The sequence below is a fragment of the Geotrypetes seraphini genome, chromosome 18, assembly GCF_902459505.1.
Source record: "Geotrypetes seraphini chromosome 18, aGeoSer1.1, whole genome shotgun sequence".
In the NCBI taxonomy this organism is placed as follows: domain Eukaryota; kingdom Metazoa; phylum Chordata; class Amphibia; order Gymnophiona; family Dermophiidae; genus Geotrypetes; species Geotrypetes seraphini.
The window spans coordinates 21,748,287-21,775,660 of NC_047101.1; the positions used below are offsets into that span (position 1 = coordinate 21,748,287).

At 41.8% G+C, this 27,374-nt stretch overlaps 1 protein-coding gene across 3 annotated transcripts in view; it reads right to left on the minus strand.

Moving 5' to 3' along the window:
- Positions 1-27,374, minus strand: part of LOC117351497 (proton-coupled amino acid transporter 1-like) — a 69,887-nt gene that overhangs the window by 40,849 nt on the left and 1,664 nt on the right. For 2 of the 3 annotated variants that reach the window (XM_033926828.1, XM_033926830.1), the window contains exons 2-3: positions 18,165-18,302; positions 14,797-14,887 (exon numbers count right to left, since the gene is read on the minus strand). In XM_033926828.1, coding sequence (XP_033782719.1) covers positions 14,797-14,887; positions 18,165-18,301 — 228 coding nt within the window. In that variant the 5' untranslated portion in view covers position 18,302. Of the gene's footprint in view, positions 1-14,796; positions 14,888-18,164; positions 18,303-27,374 lie in introns of those variants that run through there. The other variant, XM_033926829.1, reaches the window with a different exon arrangement.

Below are 27,374 nucleotides of genomic sequence, written 5' to 3' on the forward strand. Positions count from 1 at the left end.
CAAATGCAAGGTCATGCACATAGGGAAAAAGAACCCGTTGTTCGAGTATAAAATGGGAGGGGGACTGCTGGGAGACACTGGACTTGAGAGAGACTTGGGTGTGCTAGTGGATCCATCCATGAAGCCATCCGCACAGTGTGCAGCAGCCTCGAAGAAAGCAACCAGGATGCTGGGCATCATCAAGAGGGGCATAACAACCAGGACGCAGGAAGTCATCATGCCGCTGTATCGAGCGATGGTGCGCCCACATCTGGAATACTGCGTTCAATATTGGTCGCCGCACCTCAAGAAGAACATGGCAATTCTTGAGAAAGTCCAAAGGAGGGCAACGAAACTGGTAAGAGGGCTGGAAAACTGCCCATACGCCGAGAGGCTGGATAAACTGGGGCTCTTCTCTCTGGAAAAGAGGAGGCTCAGGGGGGATATGATAGAGACCTTCAAAATACTTAGGGGCATAGAAAAGGTGGACAGGGACAGGTTCTTCAGACTAAAAGGGACAACAGGTACGAGGGGGCACTCAGAGAAACTGAAGGGGGATAGGTTCAAATCAAATGCAAGAAAGTTTTTCTTCACCCAAAGGGTCGTGGACACATGGAATGCGCTCCCGGAGGAAGTGATCCAGCAGAGTACAGTACAGGGATTCAAACAGATATTGGACGGATTCCTGAGGGAGGTGCTGGGGTGTTGCATAAGTATAGACAGCTCACCAGATCGTGTAGGTGAAAGGCCGGAGGGTTAGGACTTTGATGGGAAGATAGGACTTCGATGAGATACCTAGGGGGCAAGGGGGCCCCTTCTGGTGATTCAGGCAGGTCATGACCTGTTGGGCCGCCGCGGGGGCGGACTGCTGGGCGGGATGGACCCGTGGTCTGACCCGGCAGAGGCACTGCTTATGTTCTTATATCTCTTATGAATAAGTTAAATAGAATCGGGCCCAGGACCGAGCCCTGCGGCACTCCACTGATCACGTCCGATGCTTCGGATGGGGTACCGTTCATCACCACCTTCTGAAGTCTACCGCTCAGCCAATCCCCAACCCATGTAGTTAGAGTGTCTCCTAATCCTATCGATTTCAGCTTGTTCAGTAATCTTCGATGAGGGACGCTATCAAATGCTTTACTGAAGTCCAAATATACCACGTCCAGTGACTCTCCGGCGTCCAGTTGTCTAGTAACCCAGTCAAAAAAGCTAATCAGATTAGAATGGCAGGATCTACCCTGGGTGAACCCGTGTTGGTGTGGATCACACAGTTTTTCTTCGTCTAGGATTGTGTCAAGATTCTGTTTGATCAGTGTTTCCATGAGTTTACACACTATAGACGTGAGACTCACTGGTCTGTAGTTTGCTGTCTCTGTCCTGCAGCCCTTTTTGTGGAGTGGGATTACGTTGGCGGTTTTCCAGTCCAAAGGGACCCTTCCTGTGCTTAGGGAAAGATTGAAAAGAACAGATAATGGTTCTGCCAGGACTTCCCTTAACTCCCTGAGCATTCTGGGGTGTAGGTTATCCGGTCCCATGGCTTTGTTTACTTTGAGTCTAGATAGTTCGTCATAGACGCTACTGGGTGTAAATTCGAAATCTTGAAACGGGTCTTTCTGGTTATCTCCCGTCTGCAGCTGTGGACCAGCTCCCGGCGCTTCGCGGGTGAATACTGAACAGAAGTATTTGTTTAGTAGTTCTGCCTTCTCAGAATCTGATTCCGCAAAGTTACCGTCCGATTGCTTCAGGCGTACTATCCCATCTTTGTTTCTTTTCCTGTCACTAATATAGCTAATTGACCGACAAGTGAGTTCCACAATTTCACCCCTGCACAGCAAAAGGCCATTTTGCCGGTCTCAGCATATTTTGGATTAGCATTTGTTTTTAATAACTGTGAAGTAGTGAGCTATTTCCACCATATTTCTACCCCTCCCCTCCCCTCCCCAAGTGATGATTCTTATATTAAATGAAGTAATCTGAGAAAAGGAAGGACTTCATTCCTTTCTTGAATTGTTCGGTATCTTTATGTCATATTTACGTGTGCAATTGATAAGTGTTCTAAAAGTTGAATACATAAAAGGTTGGCTTCATGCAAATTTAATAGATACTCCAATTTGTATTAAATGTAATAAAGATCCTGGCACATTATCTCATGCTTTTTGGTTGTGTCCTTTGATCAACTCATTTTGGTCTGCCATCCTATTATTTTTGGGTTCTTTATGGGGTAATTCGATAGTGGGTTGTCCTAGGGGAATAATTTTTGGTAAAGCATCAGCTTGTGGGGTTTTTGGACAACCAAAATGTCTTTTATTTCAGAAAGCCTGTATGATTGGGCATAAATGTATTATGCAATTTTGGTTGCAGAAAGAATCTCCAAGTTTTTGGGATTGGAGGAATCAATTACATCGCTTATTTTTATTTGAGAGTTGGGAGGTTCGAGGTTCGCCTAAAAAAACTCGTCTTTTTGTGGAGGTTTGGGATCCTTATATTCAGAATCTTTCTGAAAAATACGAAGTTTGATTATCAATGATTTATTATGAAAATTAGGTTTAATAATTACATTCCAGTTATTTATTTAAATTCTTTATTTTTGTCAACTTTCATCCAGGGTGAGGGATTTCATTTAGGGGAAGATAGTGGGTAGGGGATGGAATTAAGGGGGGTGTAGATAAGATTGAATTAATTCATATGGAAATTAAATTTGAAAGAATGATTTAAATTTGTATGAAATATTATTGTAATTCTTATTGTATTGAATGTATTTTTGTATTATCCTATTGTACTGATTATTTGATTCTTTCAATAAAAATTGTTATACATAAAAGAAGTGAAAAAAAGGTTGGCCCTGCCTTGGTCTCTGCCCCTCCCCCTGTAAACATCCCCTTACAATTATGCCATAAGAGGCCCTTTTAGTAATGCGCATTAAACACTTAACTGCTATCGCACTGTTATCACAGCGGGCTTGCAGTTAGCAGATGCTAATTCATGCGTTCACTACCAAATTTACGTTGAGTCGCGCACGCAACTTAATTAAATGAGTCAATTAGCGCCGATAATTAGCTTTTTAACAAGCCACTATCAGCATTAGTTGGATTTCATTTAAATATATGCGCAGCGCCAAAAAGGAGAAGCATAAATGGAAGGGTCATGGGCAGATCGGGGGCTAATAAACTTAGCTGAAACATGAAAAACCACATCGCTGAAGCACAAAATTGAAGCGCGCCAGGCAAACAGGTTCAACCGCGCTGGTTTCGGGGAGGAGCCCTTCTTCAGGAACCCAGGAACCCGACTGAGGAAAAAGAGTCGGCTAGTTTATTTTTTTTGTTGTTGTTGTTGTAACTAGTTTAGGTTTTTGGCAGCTTTTTGGAGTGTATTTTGTGGCCAATATAGACAGCAGCCTCACCGTTCTTAAAGCATATTTACTTTCTCGCCCTTTTACCTTCACCCATAATAATAATCTTCACTCTGGCTACCCAGAAGGATGCTCCACTGAAAGAATGCTATTTCCTTTAAAACTGGTCACAGTTATTAAGAAACGCTGCATGCACGTGCTATTTAATTTTCTAAAATTATCTCAGCACACTCGCATCTTTCCAAAGTCCGCTTTTCTTGGGTGGAGATACTATAAAGAAGTGCATCAATGATAAACTACTTGGATGTTCACCCAGAGGACTTTATGATATGTTGATTGTAAGTTGTTTTGGGGTTGTTTTTAACAGAAGTGATAAGCAAATTAAATAAAGGCTCGAAACAATAACACCTAAGTTCTTGTTCATACCGGTTTCACCTATTTCTATAATCATAGGGCTAAATTTTCTAAACAGTAACATAGAAACATAGAAAATGACGGCAGAAAAGGGCCATGGCCCATCAAGTCTGCCCACTCTAATGACCCACCCCCCTAACTTCTTCCCCTAAGAGATCCCACATGCCTATCCCATTTTTTCTTAAAATCTGGCACGCTGCTGGCCTCAATTACCTGCAGTGGAAGTTCATTCCAATGATCAACCACCCTTCCTGGTGTCGCCATGAAATTTCCCGCCCCTGATTTTCAGCGGATGCCCTCTTGTGGCCGTGGGTCTTTTAAGAAAAAAGATATCATCTTCCACCACGATACGGCCCATGACACGGCCCGTGATATATTTGAACGTCTCAATCATGTCTCCCCTCTCTCTCTACCGTAAGATAAGTGGTGGTAAAAAAAATCCAACAGGACTGTATTAAGTGTAAATTTCTATCTTCCTGTTCTTATTCAGTTAACATGGAAGGTTCCAACTCAAAATCGTGGCAAGCCCTTTGGGGTGTCCCCCAGGACTCTCCATTGTCTCCATTCTTACTCAATATTTACATGAGCACATTGAAACATTACAACTTGAATTCCTGAGAAACTTTGCTAACATACGCTGATGATATTTTTATATTACTTGAGGTTGACCCACACCTCGGTGATCTGATACCCAATATTAACCATTGCATTGCCAAGCTTCGGTCCTGGGCGACGATGGTCCAGATGAAATTAAATGCTGCCAAGACTAAGCTTTTATGGCTTGGCCCAAAGTTACATTCTCTCCCTTCTGCTGTGATCTTAGACTCAGGAGAATCTTTGAAAATTGAGTTAATATTGGGAATTGTCATTAATTCATCTCTTACATTCAAGGAATAACTAAATTTGCTTGTTAAAGTGTTTTTTCGGCCTCTGTGTTCTGAGAAGAGCAAGAGCACTCTTTCATCAACACTTTTCAGTATTGGTTCAATCACTCATTTTGTCAAGGTTGGATTATTTGGGTCTTTCAAAGGTCAGTCTGCAGAGGCTTCAACTAATACAGAATATTGCAGCTAAGCTTATTTTCGGTAAGAGTGAATTTGATCACGTGACAAGACTTTATTAGGAATAGGCAGTTGACAAATTTTTTAATTAAATATTTCAGTCAATTAACGTTGTTGAAATGTGGCCACCTAAGTGATGAAGGAACAGTGACCCAACACGGTCCGTGTTTCGAATAACACATCTTCCTCAGGGGTCCAATGAGTTCCTAAGCGGACCACGACAACGTACAAATAAACTGGAACTCACAGTAAAGCGTAAGTGCCTAGAACTGTGTGTCAACAGGCGGCTAATTGACGAACTGCCACCGAACTTAATTGTTTCAATTTGCTCAATCAACACAGGCCTCATATATCAGTCCCTTAAGTGCCTACATATAAATTAGTCAATTGCTAACTCCCTGAAAGCAAAGCCATGAAAACAGCTACTGAGCATTTGAGGCAGATGCTTTAGAAATAGTGAGATCTTCCAAATAATGCCATGGAGATTATTTGGATACCTTTATGCAATCTCAATCTTCTTCTTTTTTTTTTTTTTTTTGAGTTCAATAATTTTATTGAATATTATAAATAATATACAGAAAGCAGTTCAAGTACATGAAAATTGAATAAGAAATATTGATGTAGAAACAAAAGAAACCGTAATTGCATTCATTTGCATATAACAAATTATTAAGAAGCATTCAGAGTATTTGAAACTGCTAAGAAAAGAAATAGAAAGGGTAGATAAGCAGAGAGGATGAAGTAAAAGAAAAAAGAAAGTGAGGATGAAGTAAAAGAAAAAAGAAAGGTAAAGAAGGAGAAAGAAAGAGGGAGAAAAAGAGAGGGGTAGAAGTGTCTACGAGGCAGAATGAACATATGAATCCAAGAACGACCAAGGTGATTTATTTCGCATCAATTTTGTAGAGAAACGAGATATCATGTTTTTTTCATATGCATATGATTCGAATTTATGGTACATGCTCAAAGAGTTCCACCAAAAGGTGTAGTCTAGTAATGTAGATGATTTCCAATTTTTTAAAATGTGCATAAGAGCTGTCACAAACATGGTGTCAATGAGTTTGGGAGGACAGTTTGATAGTGCGAAACAAGGGTGTTGAGAACGAAGGATTATAATGTCCATGGAAATAGGTTCTGAACATTTGGTAATAGATTTTATGGTGTCCCAGATACGAATCCAAAAGGAATGAACCATAGTACAGTGAAGAAGCATGTGATCAAGAGTTCCAGGCTCTTTCAAACAGTTCCAACAGGTAGGATCTTGTTTCAGTTTCGCTTTCCACATTCGAAACGGAGTCCATACTGCATTCCACATAACAAAGAACATTGATTGCGAGACTCTTGAGGATAATAGAGGACGATTTGTAGATGACCAGAAGAGTTCCCAATCTATTTCAGAAAGCTTGGTCTTTAAGATAGAGCCCCAGTGGTTCATGGATTGAGGCGTAAAAGTGAAGGTGTGATCTCTTAAGATACTATAAAAAAGAGATATCGCCCTACCTTTCAGTAAAGCCAAGGTAGACCAGTGACGAATAGTTTGATGAGAGGTCATAAAGTCAGGGCGCATTTGCACATTAGATAGTATTCTAGTAAGCGTAAGCCATTGAGGATATACAGAGGATGGGAGTGAGTTTACAGAACAAAAAGTATCAAATGGGACAAATGAAGAGGAGGAGATCAATTGATGAACAAACCACACACCCGCCCGCTGCCACCTCTTCCATGAAAGGGATCTACCCTTATTTTGAATTTTAGAATTATTCCAAAGGGACATGAGTGGGCCTTCAGCAACAGAGATCTCAGCCACTGCATCTAATAATTGAAAAGCATGTTGTGTTGCGCTCAGCAAAGAATACTTTCTCAAGTGTCTAGGTATCGACACTGTAAGGAAGCAGGAGATGTGTAATGGTGCACATAAAAAGCATTCCATTTCAAACCATGCTGGTTGATCCTGTGGATAAGAGTCAACAATCCAGTGAGCTCCGTATTTGGCTAAGGATGCGATGTAATAATAATAAAAATCAGGTAAATTTAAGCCACCTTTAATCTTAGAGGCCTTCAGCTTGGCGAGAGCAATACGAGGTTTTTTCTTGTTCCAGATAAATTCAGAAATTTTCATATTAAGCCAATGAAATAACGGTTTATGGCAGAGAAGGGGAAGCATAGATAAAGTATAATTAATTTGTGGAGCTAAGGTCATTTTAATGGAGGCTATTCTACCCCACCAGGACAAATAAAGCGGGGACCAACGCGATGTAGTACTTGAAACCAAGTTTTTGATTTTAGATATATTGAGATCCTGAGCAAGTAATGGATCTTTATGTATTAAAATCCCCAAATATTTTACGGCTCCCTGTGACCATGAAAAAGGAAATTGAGCTAGATCTGAGGAGGAAATGTGATCATTTAGCGGAAAGATCTCTGATTTCTCCCAATTAACAGAATATCCAGATATTTGAGAATATTGAGAGACAATGTGGATAAAATGAGGTAAAGAGACAAGAGGATCCTTGAGAAAGAGAAGGATATCATCAGCGTAAGCTGCTAGTTTAATCTCTCGACTGGACGAGGGAATACCTTTAATTAAGGAATATTGTCGGATAGCTAACAATAGAGGTTCCAATGCTAAATCAAATAATAGTGGTGAAAGGGGACAGCCTTGGCGGGTACCTCTATGGAGGGAAAATCTATTGGAGAGAGAGTTGTTTATTAGGATACGCGCCGTGGGTTGTCTGTATATTGTTTCTATCCAGTCTGTAAAGAAAGAACCAAAGTTGTACCATTTCAGTACTCGGAATAAGAAAGGCCACTCCACTCGGTCAAAGGCCTTCTCAGCATCAATGGCTAGACCAATCACAGGATCCGACATTGATTTGGCGTGAGCATTGATATGATGAAATAAGCGAAGATTATCCCCTATGTATCTATGTTTGATGAATCCAGTTTGATCTCCATGTATGAGAGATGGGATCACTGTGGTAAGTCTTATTGCAAGTATTTTAGCCATAATTTTGTAGTCTAAATTAAGAAGAGAGATAGGGCGAAAATTTTTAACCAGAGTAGCATCTTTATCTGGTTTGGGAATAACTACAATCGTAGCCTCAGCGAAATTAAATTGTTTGTCCGGAGTGGAGTGGAGGAAATCATAGTATGTAAGGAGTTGAGGAGCCAATAGGGTTCGAAAGCATTTGAAGAACTCATTAGTAAAACCATCTGGGCCCGGAGCTTTCCCAGTGGGTAGAGAGGTTATAGCTTTTTCAATCTCAGATGTTGTTATAGGAGCATCTAGTTTTGCTTTAATGGATTCCGATATAGTCGGATGAGTTAGTGAGAATAGAAACGTATCTAAATCTGTTTCAGAGGCTGAAAATTCAGATTGATATATGGTAGTGTAAAATTTTTCAAATTGGGAAGAAATCAGAGATCTGGTTCTGGCTAATTGTCCTGTTGAGTCTTGAACAGCTGAGATGTGCAAGCGTTTTGATTTAGTTTTAAGATACCTAGCTAAAGGGCGACCCATAAGATTATCTCCCATGTAGTGACCAGAGTTGGAAATGAAAATGTCACGTCGGGCCGTACATGAGACTAGAGTATTGTATTCATATTTTAAGTTTTGAATACGTTGGGACATAGATGGATCATGTAAATGGGTGGCCATATGTTGTAGTTCTAAATTTTTAATAGAGGTTTCCAGTTCTTTTTCTTTTTGGATGGATTGTTTTTTTTTCCAGGAAGCAAGTTTGATCAATTCACCTCTGAGAGAAGCTTTGTAAGCTTCCCAAACAATAGAAGGACAAATTTCTGGATCTTTGGTGTTGATTTCAAAAAATTCCATAGTAAAAGATTTGATTTTTTCCATTATTACCTCATCTAAAAGCAGAGTATTGTTAAGTCGCCAAGAGGGAGATTCTTTACGTGGGGCAGAGATAGATAAATGTAATGAAATAGCTGCATGGTCTGTAAGAGTTATTGGGTGTATGAAAGTATTTGTCACGTCTTGAATGAGCGAAGAGGAGAGAAGGAAGAAATCAATTCTCGAGTAGGTATTATGTGGTGGTGAAAAGTGTGAATATTCTCTACCTTTGGGATATAGTAATCGCCATGGATCTACAAGAGAAAAAGTTTCTTTTAAAGCATGCAGAGCTGCAAGAGATTTAGATTTTGAGGGTTTGCAAGAGGATGATCGATCTATATAGATATCTTGAATTTGATTAAAATCTCCGCCCAATATTAGAGAACAAGAGTCATATTCAACTAACGCCATCTGAAGATCCTTAAAAAAATCCGGATGATCCAAAACAGGAGCGTAAATATTAAGGAATATAAAATCCACAGAATGCAACGCAGCATGTACCAGACACCATCTGCCATCGGAGTCTATTTTAACAGAATGAATAATAGGGGATAGTTTATCACTGAAAAGTATTGATGTTGGGGTTCCAAGATGGCTGCTGCTATCTGTTGCTGACAAGACGCTAGAGAGTGTCTTTCCTAACTTACCGAAAATGCCGAAGAGAAGAGGCAGAAGCGCTGGTGGAGCCTCCCAGCGCTCGAGCCCTGCAGTTCTAACAGTCGATGACATTTTCCGGCGTCTTCAAAGTGAGTCGAGTCGTTTGGGGAATCGCCCGTTGGGAGCGCCGGCTGATGGGAGTGTTTCGGCGGATATCCCTGGGCTGGACGTCACGCTGAGCCCCGACGTCAGGACGCCTCCCTTACAGCCATTGCCGCTGGGAGCCAGCTCTCCAAGGGATGAGAGCTTGTCCGAAGAGGCAGAGTTTTCGTCTCGAGAGGCCAGTGAAGTGGAGGGCTCGCTGCAGGGAACAGCACAGGGGGAATTTCTCCCTGTAAAAGAACCAGCGACTGGAACAACTGTGCTTAAGGGTTTACAAGGCACAGGGGAGGTAAAGCAATCGGATGAAATAATTAACAGTGCACCAACATTTTCCTTTACCCCTATTCGACCTCCAGAGGTTACACTGGAATCTTTATGGGACTTAGTATCTAGTCTGGGTAATTCCCTCAATCCCCAGATAAAGAATTTGGAAAAAGAAATAGAATTTCAGAAGGAAGAAATTAAAAATGTGAAACAGGATATTGTAGTTATAAAAACTGAGATACAAGAAGAAAAGAAGGACTTAAAAATGTTTAAGAGCAACCAAGACTTGATTGTGAAAGATAATCTTAATTTGAGAAGAAAATTAGAAGCACTTGAAAACAATAGTCGGTTTAACAATTTACGTCTGATAAATTTTCCAAAGATTGCTTCAATTCCTCCAGGAGAAATGATAAAACGGTACTTTTTGGAAAATTTAAAAATTCCTGAGAGTTCACTGCCATCATTGTCAAGAGTGTATTATTTGCCTACTAAAAAAAATCAGGACTCTCAAAAAATAGATGACGATGGTAGTCCACAGGAAAATCTTTTGGATGTTACCGCTTTATTGGAACAATCTGATAGAGAGGTGGCTAGCCCAGCCACTCTCTTACTGACTGTAGCCTTGGCTCCGGACAGAGATTGGATTCTTAAACTTTACTTTAAAAATAGATCCAGAGATTTCCTTGGCTTCCATATTCAAGTTTTTCCTGATGTTTCGAGAGAAACTCAGAAAAGAAGGAGGGAATTTTTATTGTTAAAACCAGGTGTGACCCAGATGGGGGGATTATTTTTTCTTAGATACCCTTGTAAGTGTGTAATAAGGTATAATTCCCTTAAATATATTTTCTTTGAACCATCTCATTTGACTGCTTTCCTCTCCATGAAACGCCTTGAAAGAGAGTAACATCGGCGTCTTAATTATTTAAGCTCTCTTTCAGCACAGATGACGTGTTTTGGTTAATTTTGTTATTGTATTAAATTCACTCCTAATTCCTGAATTTTGGACCCATTATGGAGGACTAGTGTATGATTAAGTTGGAATTACTACCTTTTATGTAATTTTGGTTTATTTTCATTTTGAGAATAATCAAAGATATGTTTTCTTGATTGTACTTTTCTGTACAAGATGGTATGCTTGTTAAAATTTTTAAAACTGTATAAATAAATAATAAAAAAAAAAAAAGAAAAGTATTGATGTTCCATTTTTCTTCCTCTGAGTTGCAGGGGAGTACAAATGAGTGGAATATCCCTTCAACTCAAAATAAGAGGCGGCAGCAGGTGGGAGATGTGTTTCCTGTAAATATATCACATCTGGATGTTTATTTAACATATAATTTGCTATCTTCTTCCTTTTAATAGGATGGTTCAAACCATTCACATTAAAAGAGATGATATGTAAATCAGCCATAGTCTATTGTATACGATAGTAAAACATAGTAAACATCATCTTTATAGGGAAATAACAAATGGTAAAACCAGGATACCAAGTAGACTCTACTACCAGAAGGATGAGAAAGAAAGAAAGAAAGCATAAGAATAAGAGCAAGTATACTATTGGTGTCAGCATATTGTAAGGTCAGAAAGTAGAGAGACCTTACTATCATGTATAAGATAATAGAGTTTAAAGGTGCTCCTGTGAGCACGGAGAAACTGTTCATATGGAACAATTTACTTAACTTCACACCCATTCAATTTAAGGAATTTAAAAGTGATGTGCTTATTCACAAAGACAATGAATTATATATTCTTATAGGTTATAACAAGAGAACGCAAAGGCAAACCAAGATATCAAGAGTTCAGCGTGTCAGTGCATTTTCAAAGAATCCAGGAATGCAGCCAGCTCCTCAGGCTCAGTGTATGATGTAGTGTGGTTGTTGTAAGTTACTTTCATTCTGGCTGGATACATAAGACCATATTTGGCTCCGATATCTTTAAGTTTATGCCGGTGGGATAGAAATGCCTTTCTCTTTAAGGCTGTAGTTTTAGCTAGATCTGGAACGATGAAGAATTTCTTGCCTTGGTATAGCAGTTGGGATTTAGATTTAGCTACTGTTAAAATTTGGAGCGTTTGCTGAAATCTGAGTAGTTTAACCACTATGGGTCTGGGAGAGGAGGCATTTGAAGAAAGGTGAGATGGCACTCGGTGAGCACGCTCTATTTCCAGAGGAGGTGAAAAGACAAGTCCCAGGGTAGTAGGCAAGAAAGTAGTAAGAAAGGAAGCCATATCAGATCCCTCTGATGATTCAGGCAGCCCAATGATCCTTAAATTGGATCTTCTGCTGCGATTAGAAAGATCTTCAAGGTTTCTTTGTAAAGTGGTGATAAGTTTGTCATGCTTAGTTACCGTTTCTTGTAATGAAGTTATGACAGATGTTTTTTCCTCCAGGGCTTCCAAACGATGTCGGGCATCTACAAATTGGGAGTTAATTGCCTCGATCTCACCTCTTAGAAGTTTGATTTCTTCAACCTGTTCCTGAATTATGCCTCGATTTGATCTTATTTCTTTCAGGAGTAGGTCTAGTGAAGCCTCATCGTTCTTCGGCGCCATTTTCTCTGGCGTGCTCAGATCAGGTTTCTGCTTCTTCCCTCCGATCAACGCAGATTCGTTTTTCGCTGATTTTTGAGGTGACATATGGACTCAGGCAGTTATATTCTGGGTAAATCGCGAGGTGTTTTTTTGTTTTTTGCAAATTAAGCACTTTTTAATCAGTTTCGAGTGTGAGTGAAGAGAAGCAGTTATTTCATGTTGTGGTCTCCACTGCAGTCAGACCACGTCTCTTAATGATGTTGATTTGGATTGAGGCGGTTGAAGTTTGTTGTCTGCAGGAGGTTTCCTCATTTAATGTGAAGTCTTGAATGATCAGTTCTTGTGGTTGATTTATAAGGTGGATTGTTTGTGTTTCACTTAGCCGCTTCGTAAAGGCGTGAGCAAGCTCGCACGCCCGGTTCAGTAGTAAGAGCAGCGTTTGTGTGACCTGTCTGTCTGGTTCAGGGTCGCAAGGGTTGTTTTCAATCAGCAACGGTCGCAGGATGGTTCCTCTATTTAAGCAGCCAAATTTAAAGTTTCCCGACAAGGGCTAGGGGGTAGAGCAAGTTCGCACGCCCGGCTCAGCAGTAAGAGCAGCGTCGGTGTGGTTGGCTGGTAGTCGCTGTGAAGAGGTGCCCTGTCAGGTTGGTTCGGGGTCGCGAGGGTTGTTTTCAGGTAGCAACGGCTGCAAGATGGCTCCTCTGCCTGAGCAGCCGAATTCAAAGTTCCCCGACAAGGGCTGAGGGGCGGAGCAGTTAACCCCGATGTGGTTGTTAGAGGGCGGGTTAGACTGTCGGTCTCAGGTTCCTCCGGTTCCTCCGGTGTAATGAAGGGGGACGATTCGATCTTCTTTCCCTTTCACTGTACTGTACTGGATCCTGAAGAAGAGAGGTCTTGCACTCAAAGTTCTCAAGAGGGCTGCAAGGGCAGACCGGTGCCGAAGTGGTTGTTGGGGGGCGGGGCAAATCTTCGATCTCAGGCTTCACCGGTACAGTGAAGGGGGATGACTCGATCTCCTGTTTCCCTTCACTGTGTTGGATCCTGAAGAAGTGAGGTCTTGCACTCAAAGCTTTCAAGATAGCTGCTTCGGTAGACCGGTGTCAAAGTGGCTGTTTGGAGGCGGAGCTAAACCGCCGATCTCAGGCTCCTTCGGTGTAAATCTGTCAGCCCCTCAACAACAGACTTGTAGTGTTACTCTTCACTATCTTAACAGTTTTTATCAGACTGCTAGTGAGCTTGAATATAATTTTTATGAGACAGTTTATTCATTAATTCATAACCGGCACACACACCTCTTCTGTTGTAGCTTGGAAAAATTGAGAAAATATTTTTTTTTTTTAGTTTGTTTTCAAATTACGCCAGTAATGAGCATCAGAGTGAAGGTAGATCTGTCAGTCCCTTATAAACAGACTCGCAGTGTTACTCTTCACTATCAAACAGTAGATTCCTCTCCTGCTCATTCAAATTGTCTCAACAGCTTTTTTCAAACTGTCAGCGAGCCTGAATATAATTTTGTATGAGACAGCTTATTTCACTATCATACATTCAGAATCGGCACTATCACCTCCTCTGTTGCAGCCTGGAAAACCGGAGGAAATGTTACTGGTTTATTTTCAAATCACGCCGGTAATGAGCATTAGAGTGAAGGTAATCTGATCTCATCAATCGACCCAGCACTCGCACTGCACTCAGGAGGAATATACATACAAATTGATACTGTTAGGCTGTCGTACTGTATTCAAAAGAGATATTTCTGCAAATGGATCCGTTAGAGTTGGAGAAGAGCCTTTTTTAAATTTAAAACATAGGCATTTGGGAGAGGAGCTCAGCGATCATCCTTCCGTCTTGTCTCACAGACAAGCCACGCCCCCCCTCAATCTTCTTCTTGACTGCTCCATTTTCTACTGATCCTTATTTATCCCATTCCCTCCTCCCTTTTCCTTCCTTTCTCTCTTTTCTTTTCCTCTTTACCCTCTCCTACTGCTTCCCTTTCTATCTTTTGGCTTAGATGATATCGGATTGTTTGCGATTTTCTATAGTAGCGATGAATATTCATCTAGCCGTCCAAGGCTTGGATTCTCTGTATATTTCTTATATCTCCTATTTAAACTAAACTAAACTAAACCTTGGGTTTGTATACCGCATCATCTCCATAGTTGTGGAGCTCGGCACGGTTTACAGGAATTGTAATGAGAAAGGAACTCCATGGAAGAGCTACATGAAGATCAGAGGGGAGAAGAATGTTAGAGGGCTAGGATGACAGAAGAGGGGGGAGTGTTAGGTTTTGGAGAAGAGCCAGGTTTTCAGATGTTTACGGAAGGGTTGAAGAGCACTCAGGTTTAGAAGAGGGGAGGTAAGGTTGTTCCAGAGTTCGATGAATCTGAAGGAGAGGGAAGTCCCCAGTTTTCCTGGGTGGGAAATGCCTTTTAATGAGGGGAAGGATAATTTCGATTTTTGGTTAGATCTGGTGGTATTAAGATTTGAGGAATTCCAAGAAAGTGGAATTAAAGGAGGAAGGATGCCGTGCACTTCTATTTTATTGCAAAACTTTAATAAAAAATTTGAACTGGTAGAAGTACTGAGATCATCTTACCACAATACCTGCATTCTTCACAGCCAGGGGAAGGCCCAATAATCCAGTGCCAATATTCCCCTTTAACAAATGTATTAACGTTTGATACCATCTGTATTGGAAAAAAGAACACAGAATTTATTTATTCATTCAATTTTCTATCCAATTAAGGAGATACAATATAGGGGTTAGCCAGACAAAATTGTAACCAATTAGAAAGTAATGCTATTACTTGTAATTAGGGTTCTCAGTATACAATATGGGAATACAGCCACACTGGCTGATGGCATCACTCAGTGACAGCGCAGTTTGGCTACAATCTGCCAATCATCAAATATTTTTTTTTTAATTCATTGCTAAAGATGAAGCTGCATTCCCGAGGCAGCAAGAGTAACCCCCAGTCAGTATTATTTTTTTTACTGTACGTAAAATGATTGCTTAGTACTTATTAACGGAAAATAAGCAGGATGGAGGGAGGGGGAGGGAAATGGAGATTGTGACCGCATTCCCCTGCTGTATAAAGAGAACCCCCATTACAGGTTTAAGCAGCTTCACTTTCTCAGTACACAGTGGGGAACACATGCACACTGGCTGGTGATTTCGTAGCCGAGGGTTGCTTTGTGAAAGAGGCTGCCCATAAGAAAAACTAATTTGTAGATATATTTAGGCAACAAAGAATAACTCACCCCTCCCCCCTCTTTTACAAAACCGTAACGCGGTTTTTAGTGCCAGCCACTGCGGTAACAGCTCCGCCGCTCACGGAATTCCGGTGAATGTTGGAGCTGTTACCATCGTGGTTGGCGCTATGGTTTTGTAAAGGGGGGAGGGGGTTATTAACAAAGCTCAAGGTGATAAATACAAAAATATGAGTTGACCAACAAACAACCCATTCAGGAGGATGGGCTAAATCAGGGATCTCAACGTCCCTCCTTGAGGGCCGCAATCCAGGATTTTCAGGATTTCCCCAATGAATATGCACTGAAACAGTGCAGGCACATAGATCTCATGCATATTCTTTGGGGAAATCCTGAAAACCCAACTGGATTCCGGCCCTCGAGGACCAGAGTTGCCCATGTCTGACCTAAACCCTTGAGTACTGCTGTAGGACAGGGATCTCAAAGTCCCTCCTTGAAGGCCGCAATCCAATCGGGTTTTCAGGATTTCCCCAATGAATATGCACTGAAACAGTGCATGCACATAGATCTCATGCATATTCTTTGGGGAAATCCTGAAAACCTAACTGGATTCCGGCCCTCGAGGACCAGAGTTGCCCATGTCTGACCTAAACCCTTGAGTACTGCTGTAGGACAGGGATCTCAAAGTCCCTCCTTGAAGGCCGCAATCCAGTCGGGTTTTCAGGATTTCCCCAATGAATATGCATTGAAAGCGGTGCATGCACATAGATCTCAGGCATATTCATTGGGGAAATCCTGAAAACCCGACTGGATTGCGGCCCTCGAGGAGGGACTTTGAGACCCCTGGGCTAAATAATGGATTAAACAAATACATTGAAATTAAGAACTGAAAGAACTATTCTATAAAGTTAGGCACACTGCTATAGAATATGCCCGATGCGAGCACAGCTTAGGCTCAATATTCGTAAGATGTAGAGATGCTAAGCAAGGTTTTATAAACTGTGCATAACTTTGGAGGTGTTTTATAGAATCTCACTAAACGCCGTCCTTTTTGGTACTGATTTTTTTAGGTATCATACAGGGTATATAGAATATGGCCCATATGCTAGTATTCTAAATTTATTTGCATAATGCATTATATAAATATTGTGCTTATTGAATGCTTCATAAGTATTATGTCTTCCTTTTAGTATGCATTATAGCTCTTAATCATATATCAATGCTGTTAAGTATATTTTTAAACTGTTTCATGGTAGTCCTATTATTAAGTTTCAATTTACTGATTTTGACTTTACCTCATTCATTGTATTTATGTTTACCGTATATACTTGAATATAAACTGAGATTTGGGTCTGGGTTTATATTCAGGTCAGCACTGACCTGCCCCCCCTCCCAAACCTGTTTGCAAGCTTCTCCTGGGCCTGCCATGAGACCTGGTGGTCCAGCAGTGGCCGGGACAGGAGGGAGCCCTCCCGTCGCCTGATTCTAATTATTTCTATCTCCCTCCCACCTCCCCTGCATACCTTAAGCATCCCTGGTGGTCCACTGGTGAATCGTGGAAGAAGCGACCTTCCCCGTGTAGAACTGCTATCTAATTGGCTGCCATGAGTTCTCAAGGAACCGCGAGAACTCGCAGCAGCCATCAGCTCTGCACAGGCAGGAGCGAAGGAAGGTCACTCCTGCCCATGCATAGCCGCTAAGAAAGAAACTCATCTAACATATTATTTTCAATTTGCTTTTTCCTTAAATGGGAGGGACTGAAGTTCTTTGATGCAATCTGCTTTGAAAAGTATGTACATGTTGATGAATGGTTTTCTTTTTGTTTTTAAATGACTTGGTTGGACTTTTTGCTTTACTTGTTTTAAATGGAGTTCTCTTCTATATTCTTAATTGAATTATTATTTAAACCGCTTTGATCTTGCTGTTTAGCTAAGCGGTTTATAAAGAATTTTAATAAACATAAACATAGAAACTCTCCAACCCCTATATGTCCTGTCTGTCTGTCCAAATTACATTTTAAGCTCTTCTGAGTTGGGACTCTCTTTTACATGTACAACGCTGCATAGTAGTAGTAGAAAGTCAGGGTGAACAACAGTGCTACTCCATCTGTACGAAACTGTGAAGCGCAAAGGCTTGAATTTCACAAGCTTCAAGTCAAGTACAATAAATCTCCTCCAAAAGCAATAGGGGCAGATATTGGAATTTCTGCTAGAGGCTCAAATTGAGGGCCTATAAAAGAAAGTGTGATTTAAATCAATGGTTCCCAACCCTGTCCTGGAGGACCACCAGGCCAATCGGGTTTTCAGGCTAGCCCTAATGAATATGCATGAGAGAGATTTGCATATAACGGAAGTGAGAGGCATGCAAATCTGCTCCATACATTTTCATTAGGGCTAGCCTGAAAACCCAATTGGCCTGGTGGTTCTCCAGGACAGGGTTGGGAAACACAGATTTAAATTCCAAGAAGGAACAAGGAGTTTGGTTAGTGTCTTGGTACTCAGTAAGCCACAAATAAATTTGGAAGCTAAGGAGTGAACGGACGTGGCTCCTCTTCTGTGGCCTTGTTGTAAGCAAAGACAGTTATCATATAAAATATATTAAAAACTGTGTCTTTGCATTCCCTGCTGTGGACAGAGAAAACGGCATGTCCTTAGGAGAGGATTTTCTAAAACATTTGACAACAGACACCAGCCTGAGTTCAGCAATGCAATGTAACAAAAAAAGCCTAACAGTAAAAGAGAAGTATCTGCTTACGTTGTGCCAGTGACTTCTCCTTGCTTCTCATAATCACTGGATTCCGAAGTAAGGCTTGAGTATTCATCGGTAGGGCTGACCTCTGTGGAACTGTAGCCATTATAATTCTCACTTTTCAACCTGGTGTGAGCCATCATGCTGGAAAACAGAAAGGTGCAATTTAAACTTACCTGTTAATTTCCTTTCCTTGAATCCTGTCACACCACTCAAGATGAGTGGGTTATGTTCTCCTGCCAGCAGATAGAGACAGAGAAAACAACTCAGAGCTTACTTCACCCCCTTATAGAGGGATGATACTGCCATATGCTCTTCTGTATATCCATGTCAAATTAAAACAATTTGTTGTTGTCTTTGAGTTTGTATTTGAGCTTCTGACACACCTTACAATCTATACCAGCAGCTGAAAATTGATCTCCTTGTTCAGTAACCTAGAGATAATACTGCAATAATACCACTGCACTTCATTTTCTGAACTTGTTATTCTGTGAATTTGACCCTGTGGCTTCCCCTGGTCTGGACTGGTCCGGGATGGTTCAAGGAAAGGAAGTTAACAGGTAGGCTTATATTTCACTTTCCTTATCATCCATGCCAGACAAATTTAAACATTAAAGCATTTAGCGCACGCTAAATCAGCTAGCACGCCTTAATAAAAGACCCCTTTTATGCAGGGCTGTGGAGTCGACTCCTCAGTTTTTTGTACTTCAGACTCCGACTCCGACACCAGGTACCCGAAATTTCCTCCGACTCCGACTCCTCAACTCCGACTCCACAGCACTGGTTAATTTTCAGATCGTTAAAATGGAATGTCAAGTTGAGAGAAATGAGCATTTTCGACACCACCTTCTTTTTGCTTTTAATCAAGGTTCTAAGGCCGCAGAAGCTGCTCGCAACATTTGTGCTGTGTATATAGTGGGTGCTATAGCTGAAAGAATCGCTCGTGATTGGTATGCCAAGTTCAAAAATGGAGTTGGTATATAAATGTTCCGACTCTGACTCCTCAGTTTTTTGTACTTCTGACTCCGACTCCAGGTACCCGAAATTTCCTCCGACCCCGACTCCGACTCCACAGCCCTGCTTTTATGTGTGTCACTTGATGTAAGAAAGGAAGACTCTACTGTTGCTATTTGGAAGTGATTGGAAACCTTTTTTTTTTTTACTGGCTTTTGGTATGTAGATACTTGAAATGCAACTGTAATACATCATGACGGCAGTGATATTGATGTACTCTTTTGAGCTTTGAAGGAGAGTCTATTTTTATTTGGTTTTAGGTATAGTGTTTATTGTAACAATTGTTTGTTAATTTGTTCATCAACTTGAGCTGTGATAAGTGTAAGTTTTTAAAGTAAAATAAAGAATTGGCGTTACCAAGTTTGTCCACGTGAATACATATGGCCTCTTTTACAAAGCCGCGCTAGCGGCTGCTCTGCGCTAACGGCCCCGAAGCCCATAGAGAATTAAAGGGCTTCGGGGCTGTTTCCGCGCGGCTGCTGCTAACGAGGCTTTGTAAAAGAGGCCAATATTAATATAGTATTAATAAATGAAAAGTATGCATTTTTCATTATAAACATTCCCTGCAAATTCATTCTTGTTGTTTAAACTGTTTTCATACTTTAAATGTTACAGAATGCACTTAGGGTGGTAAACAGCACATCCGTACCCTCAAAATCTGGCACCCAAAGGTAATTAGGAAACCTGGAGTTTTTGAAAACTATATTATTCTCTTTGGGAATGAATTAAGAAATAACCAGACTTGGATTCCTTTATGAAACTCTATTTTCGCCTATCAAAAGAACTGTTTTATGGTAAAAAGATATGGGTATTCCTGGATGTAACTAAGGTTACCCAGGAAAAAAGGAAACAATTTTTGTCTTTGCGACAGGAGACCAGGGCACTTGGGGCGTCCTTTTTACTGGCTTACCCTTGTAAATGCGAAGTAAAATTTGCTCAGGTTAAATATTTTTTTTTTTCAGCCGGAGCAGCTAAAATCATTTCTGGCGCTAAAGAAAATTGCTGTTGTTTAGTGGAAATTTATTATAATGCAGAGCATGTTATAGCCTTTCGTTGATTAGTTCTTTTTCCTTTGTGTTTAACTTCTTAATAATAATTGCCATTACTCCCCTTTATTTTTTTTGTGGTCTAAGGAAGCGAGAATGTTACTTTTATATCTGTTTATGAATGTGACATTTATTCCGGCTGTATTTCCTTAGCAAGAATCTTAGTTTCTTGTAATATATTGAAAATTTCAATAAATAATAAGTTAAAAAAATAAATAAATTTTAAAAAAAACCCAGAAACAGGAGAGGAAAATTAAAGTGTTTGGCTTGAGGCTTTCAGGCATGGGGTAAGCTTGTTTTCCAAAGATCACAGGTGATGCATGCAAACAAAAAGCTGAAACTGAACATGCTTTACCTTGCTTATGCATTATCCAAGTCTAGTCTGCCATGTGATTCTCGGATCAAAGCTAGAGTTGTATACAGCAACGGCTGGTTTATTATTAAAATAATCAATTGTATTCTTCACAGGAGAATGGATTCCAGCTTTTATAAAGAAAAACAACTGCTTTTACATACAAGCAGCAGCGACCACCAAGAGCCCACAGACCCGATCCTGCCAGGAGCGTGAACTCCTCCCCCTGCAGTCCATTGGAGAGATCAATCTGCCTGCTTTTAAATATCAGCAGCAGTGGAGATCAACTGCTTTTACACCTAAGCAGCAATGAGACCAGCCACAACCACCGAGAGCACTCAGACCCGATCCTACCAAGAGTGTGAACTCTTCCCCCCCTGCAATCCGCTAAGAAGATCGACTGTCGGCTCCAGGCGGCTTTCCCGCAGAGGAGAGAATCCTGCATTCACCGTGGACCTCATCTGGGGCAGCCTCCTTGGAGCGGCTGGGGCACGGGCAGTGTGTCTGGGAGGGAATGCATGGATGGGAGAACATCGCAGGGGAGGAGACATAGGCATCCTGGGACTGTCGGCCAAGTCTCTTCCCTGAAGAAGCTCTTTCTGGATACGTCAATCGCTCCTCCTAAACTTACTTGCTCCACTTCATCACTGACGCTGACCCATTCTGCTTCTATTCCTTTCTCTCCTCTCCTCTACCTTCCAAAGTATTTAGATCAATGCTGTCTTTTTAAAATGTTTATTTTATTTTTATTTTTCCTCTAACTCTACTTTTCACTTCTCTATTACCCTCCAGGTACTTTAGTTAGATTGTGAGCCTTCGGGACAGTAAGGGAATTTTCCAAGTACCTTTCTTATTTCTAATCTTAATGTATATTTTCTGTAAACCGCTTAGAACCTAACGGATGTAGCGGTATATAAGAAATGAATTACATTACATTACATAAAGGTAGCTCCAGAGTACTATGAACTTTCGAGCACCACAGGCACGCATAGGCCAGGATAGAGAAACGAAACCATCAGGTCTGAAGAACTATCTCATCTTCCCCCTGCAGAAAACCCAACATGGTTTGATTATTTGCAAAATGAGCATTTTCTGATCTTTCAGGAGACAAGTGATATTGTAGCTTACTGTTTCACGAAAGAGAGACTCATTTTGTTCATCTGTTTCCTGTTTTGAAAACATCATTGAATTGTTCATGGACCTAAGCCTTAGAAAGAGCAATTTTCTGAACGATCTTGCTGGCTAACCTTTGCGTTAATTAGCTAGAACAGGGCTTGTGAAACTTGTCCTCTGCTTAATAGGAACCTAATACAAATTACCTCTGATGAAAAGGAAGGAATTGTAGAGCTGAGCAGTTAACGTGGATGGACAGACTGAATGGTGACAGGTCAAATGAGCGCAAGACAACAGCACGCAGGCTCTTTATATGCTCCGGTTTTCTAGGGCTAGATTTTGAGCTAGCAGTTTCATATGGATATTCAAGCATCACATAACAGAAGCGCTAAATTTTCAGATAGCTTAGTGGCAATGCTGGTACTAAGAAATACCGTATTTTCTCGCGTGAGCGCGTTGTACAAAAATTTTTTTACATAGTTTCCCCCCCCCCTGAAGGACCGTTCGCACTCCCACCCCGAAGGACCGCTCGCACCCCCACAGCCTCCCCCCCTCCCCCATGGAGAAGCTGTCTACCTTGTTTCCGGATGCCAGCCCAGCTGCTTCCTCTGCCGGCAGTCCTGCCCCTTCTCAGAGCCCTGTGCTGCGCTGCTTCCTCTTCAGGCGGTCCCGCCCTTTCTCTGACATCAGAGAAAGGGCGGGACCGCCGGAAGAAAAAGCAGCGCAGCAGGCTCAGAGAAGGGGCGGGACCGCCGGCAGAGGAAACAGCTGGGCTCGCTGGCATCCGGAAACAAGGTAGACAGCTTCTCCATGGGGGAGGGGGGAGGCTGTGGGGGTGCGAGCGGTCCTTCGGGGTGGGAGTGCGAGCGCTCCTTCGGGGTGGGGGTGCGAGCGGTCCTTCAGGGTGGGGGTGCGGGTGCGTGCGAGCGGTCCTTCGGGGTGGGGGTGCGAGCGGTCCTGTGGGGGGGTGAATCGGACGTCGGGGGGGGTAGCATCAGGCTTTCAGGGTAGGGACAGGACTTCAAGGGGGAAAGGAGAGTCAGGGCGGGCGAAAAGAGAGTCGGGGTCTCCAGAGGAGAGTCGGGGCGGGCGAAAGGAGAGTCGGGCAGCATGCGCGGTATACGAGTGTACGCGGTATATAAAAATTTCTGTACATAAATTTGTGTTTTTCGCGCGCTATACCCGTGTGCGCGTTTTACACGGGTGCGCGTTATCTACGTGAAAATACGTTATCTACGTGTAATGGCAGATAAAGACCATATAGCCTATCCAGTTTGCCTATCCTTACCAACTAATAACCTCTACAACCCTTTCGTCTAACTTACCTCCCCCCCATTTATTAAGCCGAACTAGAGGTTTTTAGCACAGGCCGGTGAGGTAAGTGCTCCGACGCTCATATGAATTCTGTGAGCATCGGAGAGCTTACCATGCTGGCCCACATGAAAAACCTCTAGCTCAACTTGATAAAAGGGGCCCTTTAAGAGACCCTCTGTGCTTATTTCATGCATTCTTGAATTCAGATCCAGTCCTCGCTCTCACCACTCCTATGCATCCACTGCCCTTTCCGTAAAAAAGTATTTCCTTAGTCTATCCTTCTCACCTTCATCCTTTGCCCCCCACCTTCCAGAGCTTCCTTTCAAGTAAAAGAGGTCTGCCTCCTGCGTAGTGTTTAATGAAGTATTTTAATGCCACTATCTTCAGTTTCTCCAACTGTTCCTCTCTTTTATTCTCCTCCTTAGAGGTGGTGGTGGACTGGTTCCCTGTTGCGGCTCACGCCTTCAGGCAAATGCAGAAGCATCAGCAACCCTGTCACTACTCACCACTTCCTTTCTCTTCCTAGGATAAAGGCTGGGCTTCCCAAAGACCATCTTTCCCTTACTTAGCAGTAGGGTGGTCGGGGAAGCAGATGACAAAGAAAATGAATTCGGCCAGGGCTGAGGTTTTATACCAGTCACAATTTCCCTCCAAGAGAGATCTCCTCTACTATTATGTCACTGGTCAGGAGTTCCCTGGGAATATTAAACTAAACTAAACTAAACCTTAAGTTTGTATACCGCATCATCTCCACAGAAATAGAGCTCGGCACGGTTTACAGGAGTTGGTGTAGAAAGGAACTACAATGAAAAGTAGAAGGACTTAGAAAGAGAAGTTTAGAGGGACTTTGTATATCGATGAGGGAAGGGTCATTGCATTTTAGAGAAAAGCCAAGTTTTCAAATGTTTGCGGAAGAGTTGGAGGGAGGTCAGGCTCCGAAGCGGGGTAGTAAAGCTGATCCAGAGTTCGGTGATCCTGAAGAAGAGGGAAGTCCCTGATTTTCCTGCATGGGATATACCTTTTAAAGAGGGGAAGGATAGTTTGAATTTTTGAGTGGATCTGGTGGTGTTGGGATTAGAGGAGTTCCAGGATAGTGGAAAAAGGGGAGGCAGGATACCGTGTAGAGACTTGAAGGTTAGGCAGGCACATTTATAATGAACCCTAAGGATTACTGGGAGCCAGTGAAGCTTAGACAGAAGCGGGGAGACGTGGTCAAATTTGCTTTTTGCGAAGATTAGTTTAGCCGCAGTGTTCTGGATCCGCTGGAGTCTATGAAGGCTTTTCTTTGTCAGGCTTATGTAGATGGAGGTACAGTAATCCAGTCTGGAAAGAATGATGGATTGTACGAGGACAGCAAAGTGATGATGATGGAAGCAGGATCTCACTTTCCTTAACATGTGAAGATTGAAAAAGCATTTTTTTACTAAGGAATTAAGGTGGTCATTTTGAAGGACAGTGTGGAATCAATGATGATGCCCAGAATTTTGCATGAGTGTTCAAGCTGCAATGTGGTGCCAGAGGACAGTGTGATGAGGGTGGGTAGCTGATCTAATTTTGGGCCGAGCCAAAGTAGTTTTGTTTTGGTCTCGTTTAATTTCATTTGTACGGTGAGGGCCCAGGATTGGAGGTTCGATATACATGATGTTCTCAGAGAGATTGGTGAGGTTAGAGTCGGTCTCGAGGAGGACAAGGATGTCATCGTCGTAAGTGTAAAGTGTTTCCAAGGGGGACAGTTGGAGGAGTTTCAGGGAGGACATATAAACATTGAAAAGAATCGGGGATAGAGGTGAGCCCTGAGGAACTCCACAAATCGGTTTCCACGGGAGGGATGAGGAGCCATTCATGTTAACGAAGTAGGAGCGGGAACGTAAGAATTTTGAGAACCAATCTAAGACTGTTGAGTTTATGCCAGAAAGTTGGAGAATTAGTATATCATGATGGACCATGTCGAAAGCTGCAGAAAGGTCGAATTGAAGAAGAACAGCGAACTTATTGCAATATTGGAGGGCATTCACAAGTCAAATTCCATCGCTTTAACAAAGCCACTAGAGGTCTCTGCTCTCCACTTAGGGTAGAACCTTAGAGGTTTTCTACATACACAAAGTATCAAACAAATATTTGTTATCACTAAGTTTTCAAGTACTTAGCTGTTCACAGTCCTTAAAGGAGATAAACTAAGAAACCCTAACTAGAACAATAGCTCAATGCAAACAAAGACTTCTTAACTACAACCCATAATATGTGTCTGCTATGAATGAGAGGAAAAAGGATCAACCTGCCCTGAAATTGGCAATAAAGTCTCAGACCAGTTCTTTAGTGCCAATTTCTGCGCAGGTTTCTCAGATCGTTATAATCATTCACCCCAACATCTCAATGAGTAAAATAATTGTATCTGCTAAGCCTATGCATTCAAAACCTACAGCAAATATTAAATATGCATTTTATATATAATTTTTGAGCTATTATGTGTTCTACTACAGAAAACAAATCAAATAAAATAACGGCTCAGCAGACAAACATTTCTGAAAGGAGGGTCACACTTTTTACAGTGAAGGCAATTAAAAGACACTTCAGGAGAACCTAAGGACAGAAAATACCTGAAATTAAGATGACTAAACAATCTGAACCCAACTCAAAAGGATTTAGCAGACATTGACTTTCTCACCAGGCACAGGATTTTCAACTGTTTGCTGTCTCAAGTCCATACAGCTCACCACCTCCATCTATTGTGAGCTGTAATTGCATCTATAGACAGCTTGCAATTGCAAAGTTTAAACCCAGGGCAGGATCTGATGACTTACCTGGAAGCTTGTCCCAGAGATATTAAGCTATTTCAAAAAAAAAAAAAAAAAGGAGACAGATGCCACCTGCAACTTGCTGACTGATCCGGATATATCCAAATGGACTAACATGGGAATTGCAGTCCCCTATTTCACTTGGGCAAAGGCGTCTGAACCTCTCTCTCCACTTTCTGCTGCTATAGAGACTCACAGCTAGAAACAGCAGCTTCACTTTCACCCTCTCCCTCATAAAGTTACCTCCATCCTGTCTCCTCTTGCCTTTCTTCTCAGAGTTCTCCTGAATTTATAGCTCACGTTTGAGCCTAGAAGGCAGTTTTAAATCTCTAAATGCCTTTGCTTTCCCTCCTCACTGCACTCATTATTTTTTTTAACCTCGGCTTACGTATGAACATATCATTTTTAGCTATTATCTGGAAGCTCCTCCAGCCTCCGCCCCTCTTCTAGAACAAACTTGATTGTATTACTAGGTTAGCTTTGACACAAGCTGCAGCAACCAAAGCCTGGCAGATACAGAATACAACATCAACGGATAAGAAATCTTCCATAATCTAGTCACTGGATTTCAACAACCCAGGCTAATGCATTTATCAGGAATGCATTATCACAGTATGATGCAGGTACTCTGCCTGGACTATTAGCCTGCCCGTCGGACAGAGATGCTTCAGGCTTTTATAAACACAATTATATTGTCACTACTTCCATGATCTGTTCCTGCTCTTTAAACCTTCCAAATGTCAGCTGTTAATAGCATTGGATCTGGCTAACTACCTCAGCATTACCCTATATTGTTCAGATAATGGCATGCCCCCACTGTTTCAGTAATCACAGACTACAGAAGATCATGAGCCGGAGGTCATGGACAAACAAAGCAAGGGCCCAAGTATTCCACAGTCAGAAAATGGAAGTCCAGACACAAAAGAATAAAAGACTGTAGAATGCAATGATCTTGACAAGGCGTTTACTGAGACAAGTCAAATAAAAATAAAAAATAATCTTTTGCACACGCTAAAAACGTGTCAAACAACATGAAAGGGAGAGTTTCTTAACAGTCCAGACCAGTGGTTCTTAACCCAGCTTTTGGGATACCTATTAGAGAATGACACGGAGACAAATTTTCCCCATCCCCACAGGAACTCAATTTCCCCGGTCCCCGTGAGTTCTGTCCCTGTCCCATTCCTGTAAGCTCTGCCTTAACCGCACAAGCCTCGAACACTTATGATTTTAAAGTGTTTGAGGCTTGTGCAGATGAGGACGGAGCTTAGCCATGGGTGGAATGAGGTGTTATGACATCACAGTCTGAGCTCTAGAATGTTGCTACTTATGATTTGAAAGTGTTTGAGGCTTGTGCAGATGAGGACTGAGCTTAGGCATTGGTGGAATGAGGCATTATGACATCACAATCTGAGCTCTAGAATGTTGCTACTTATGATTTGAAAGTGTTTGAGGCTTGTGCAGATGAGGACGGAGCTTAGGCATTGGTGGAATGAGGCATTATGACATCACAATCTGAGCTCTAGAATGTTGCTACTTATGATTTGAAAGTGTTTGAGGCTTGTGCAGATGAGGACGGAGCTTA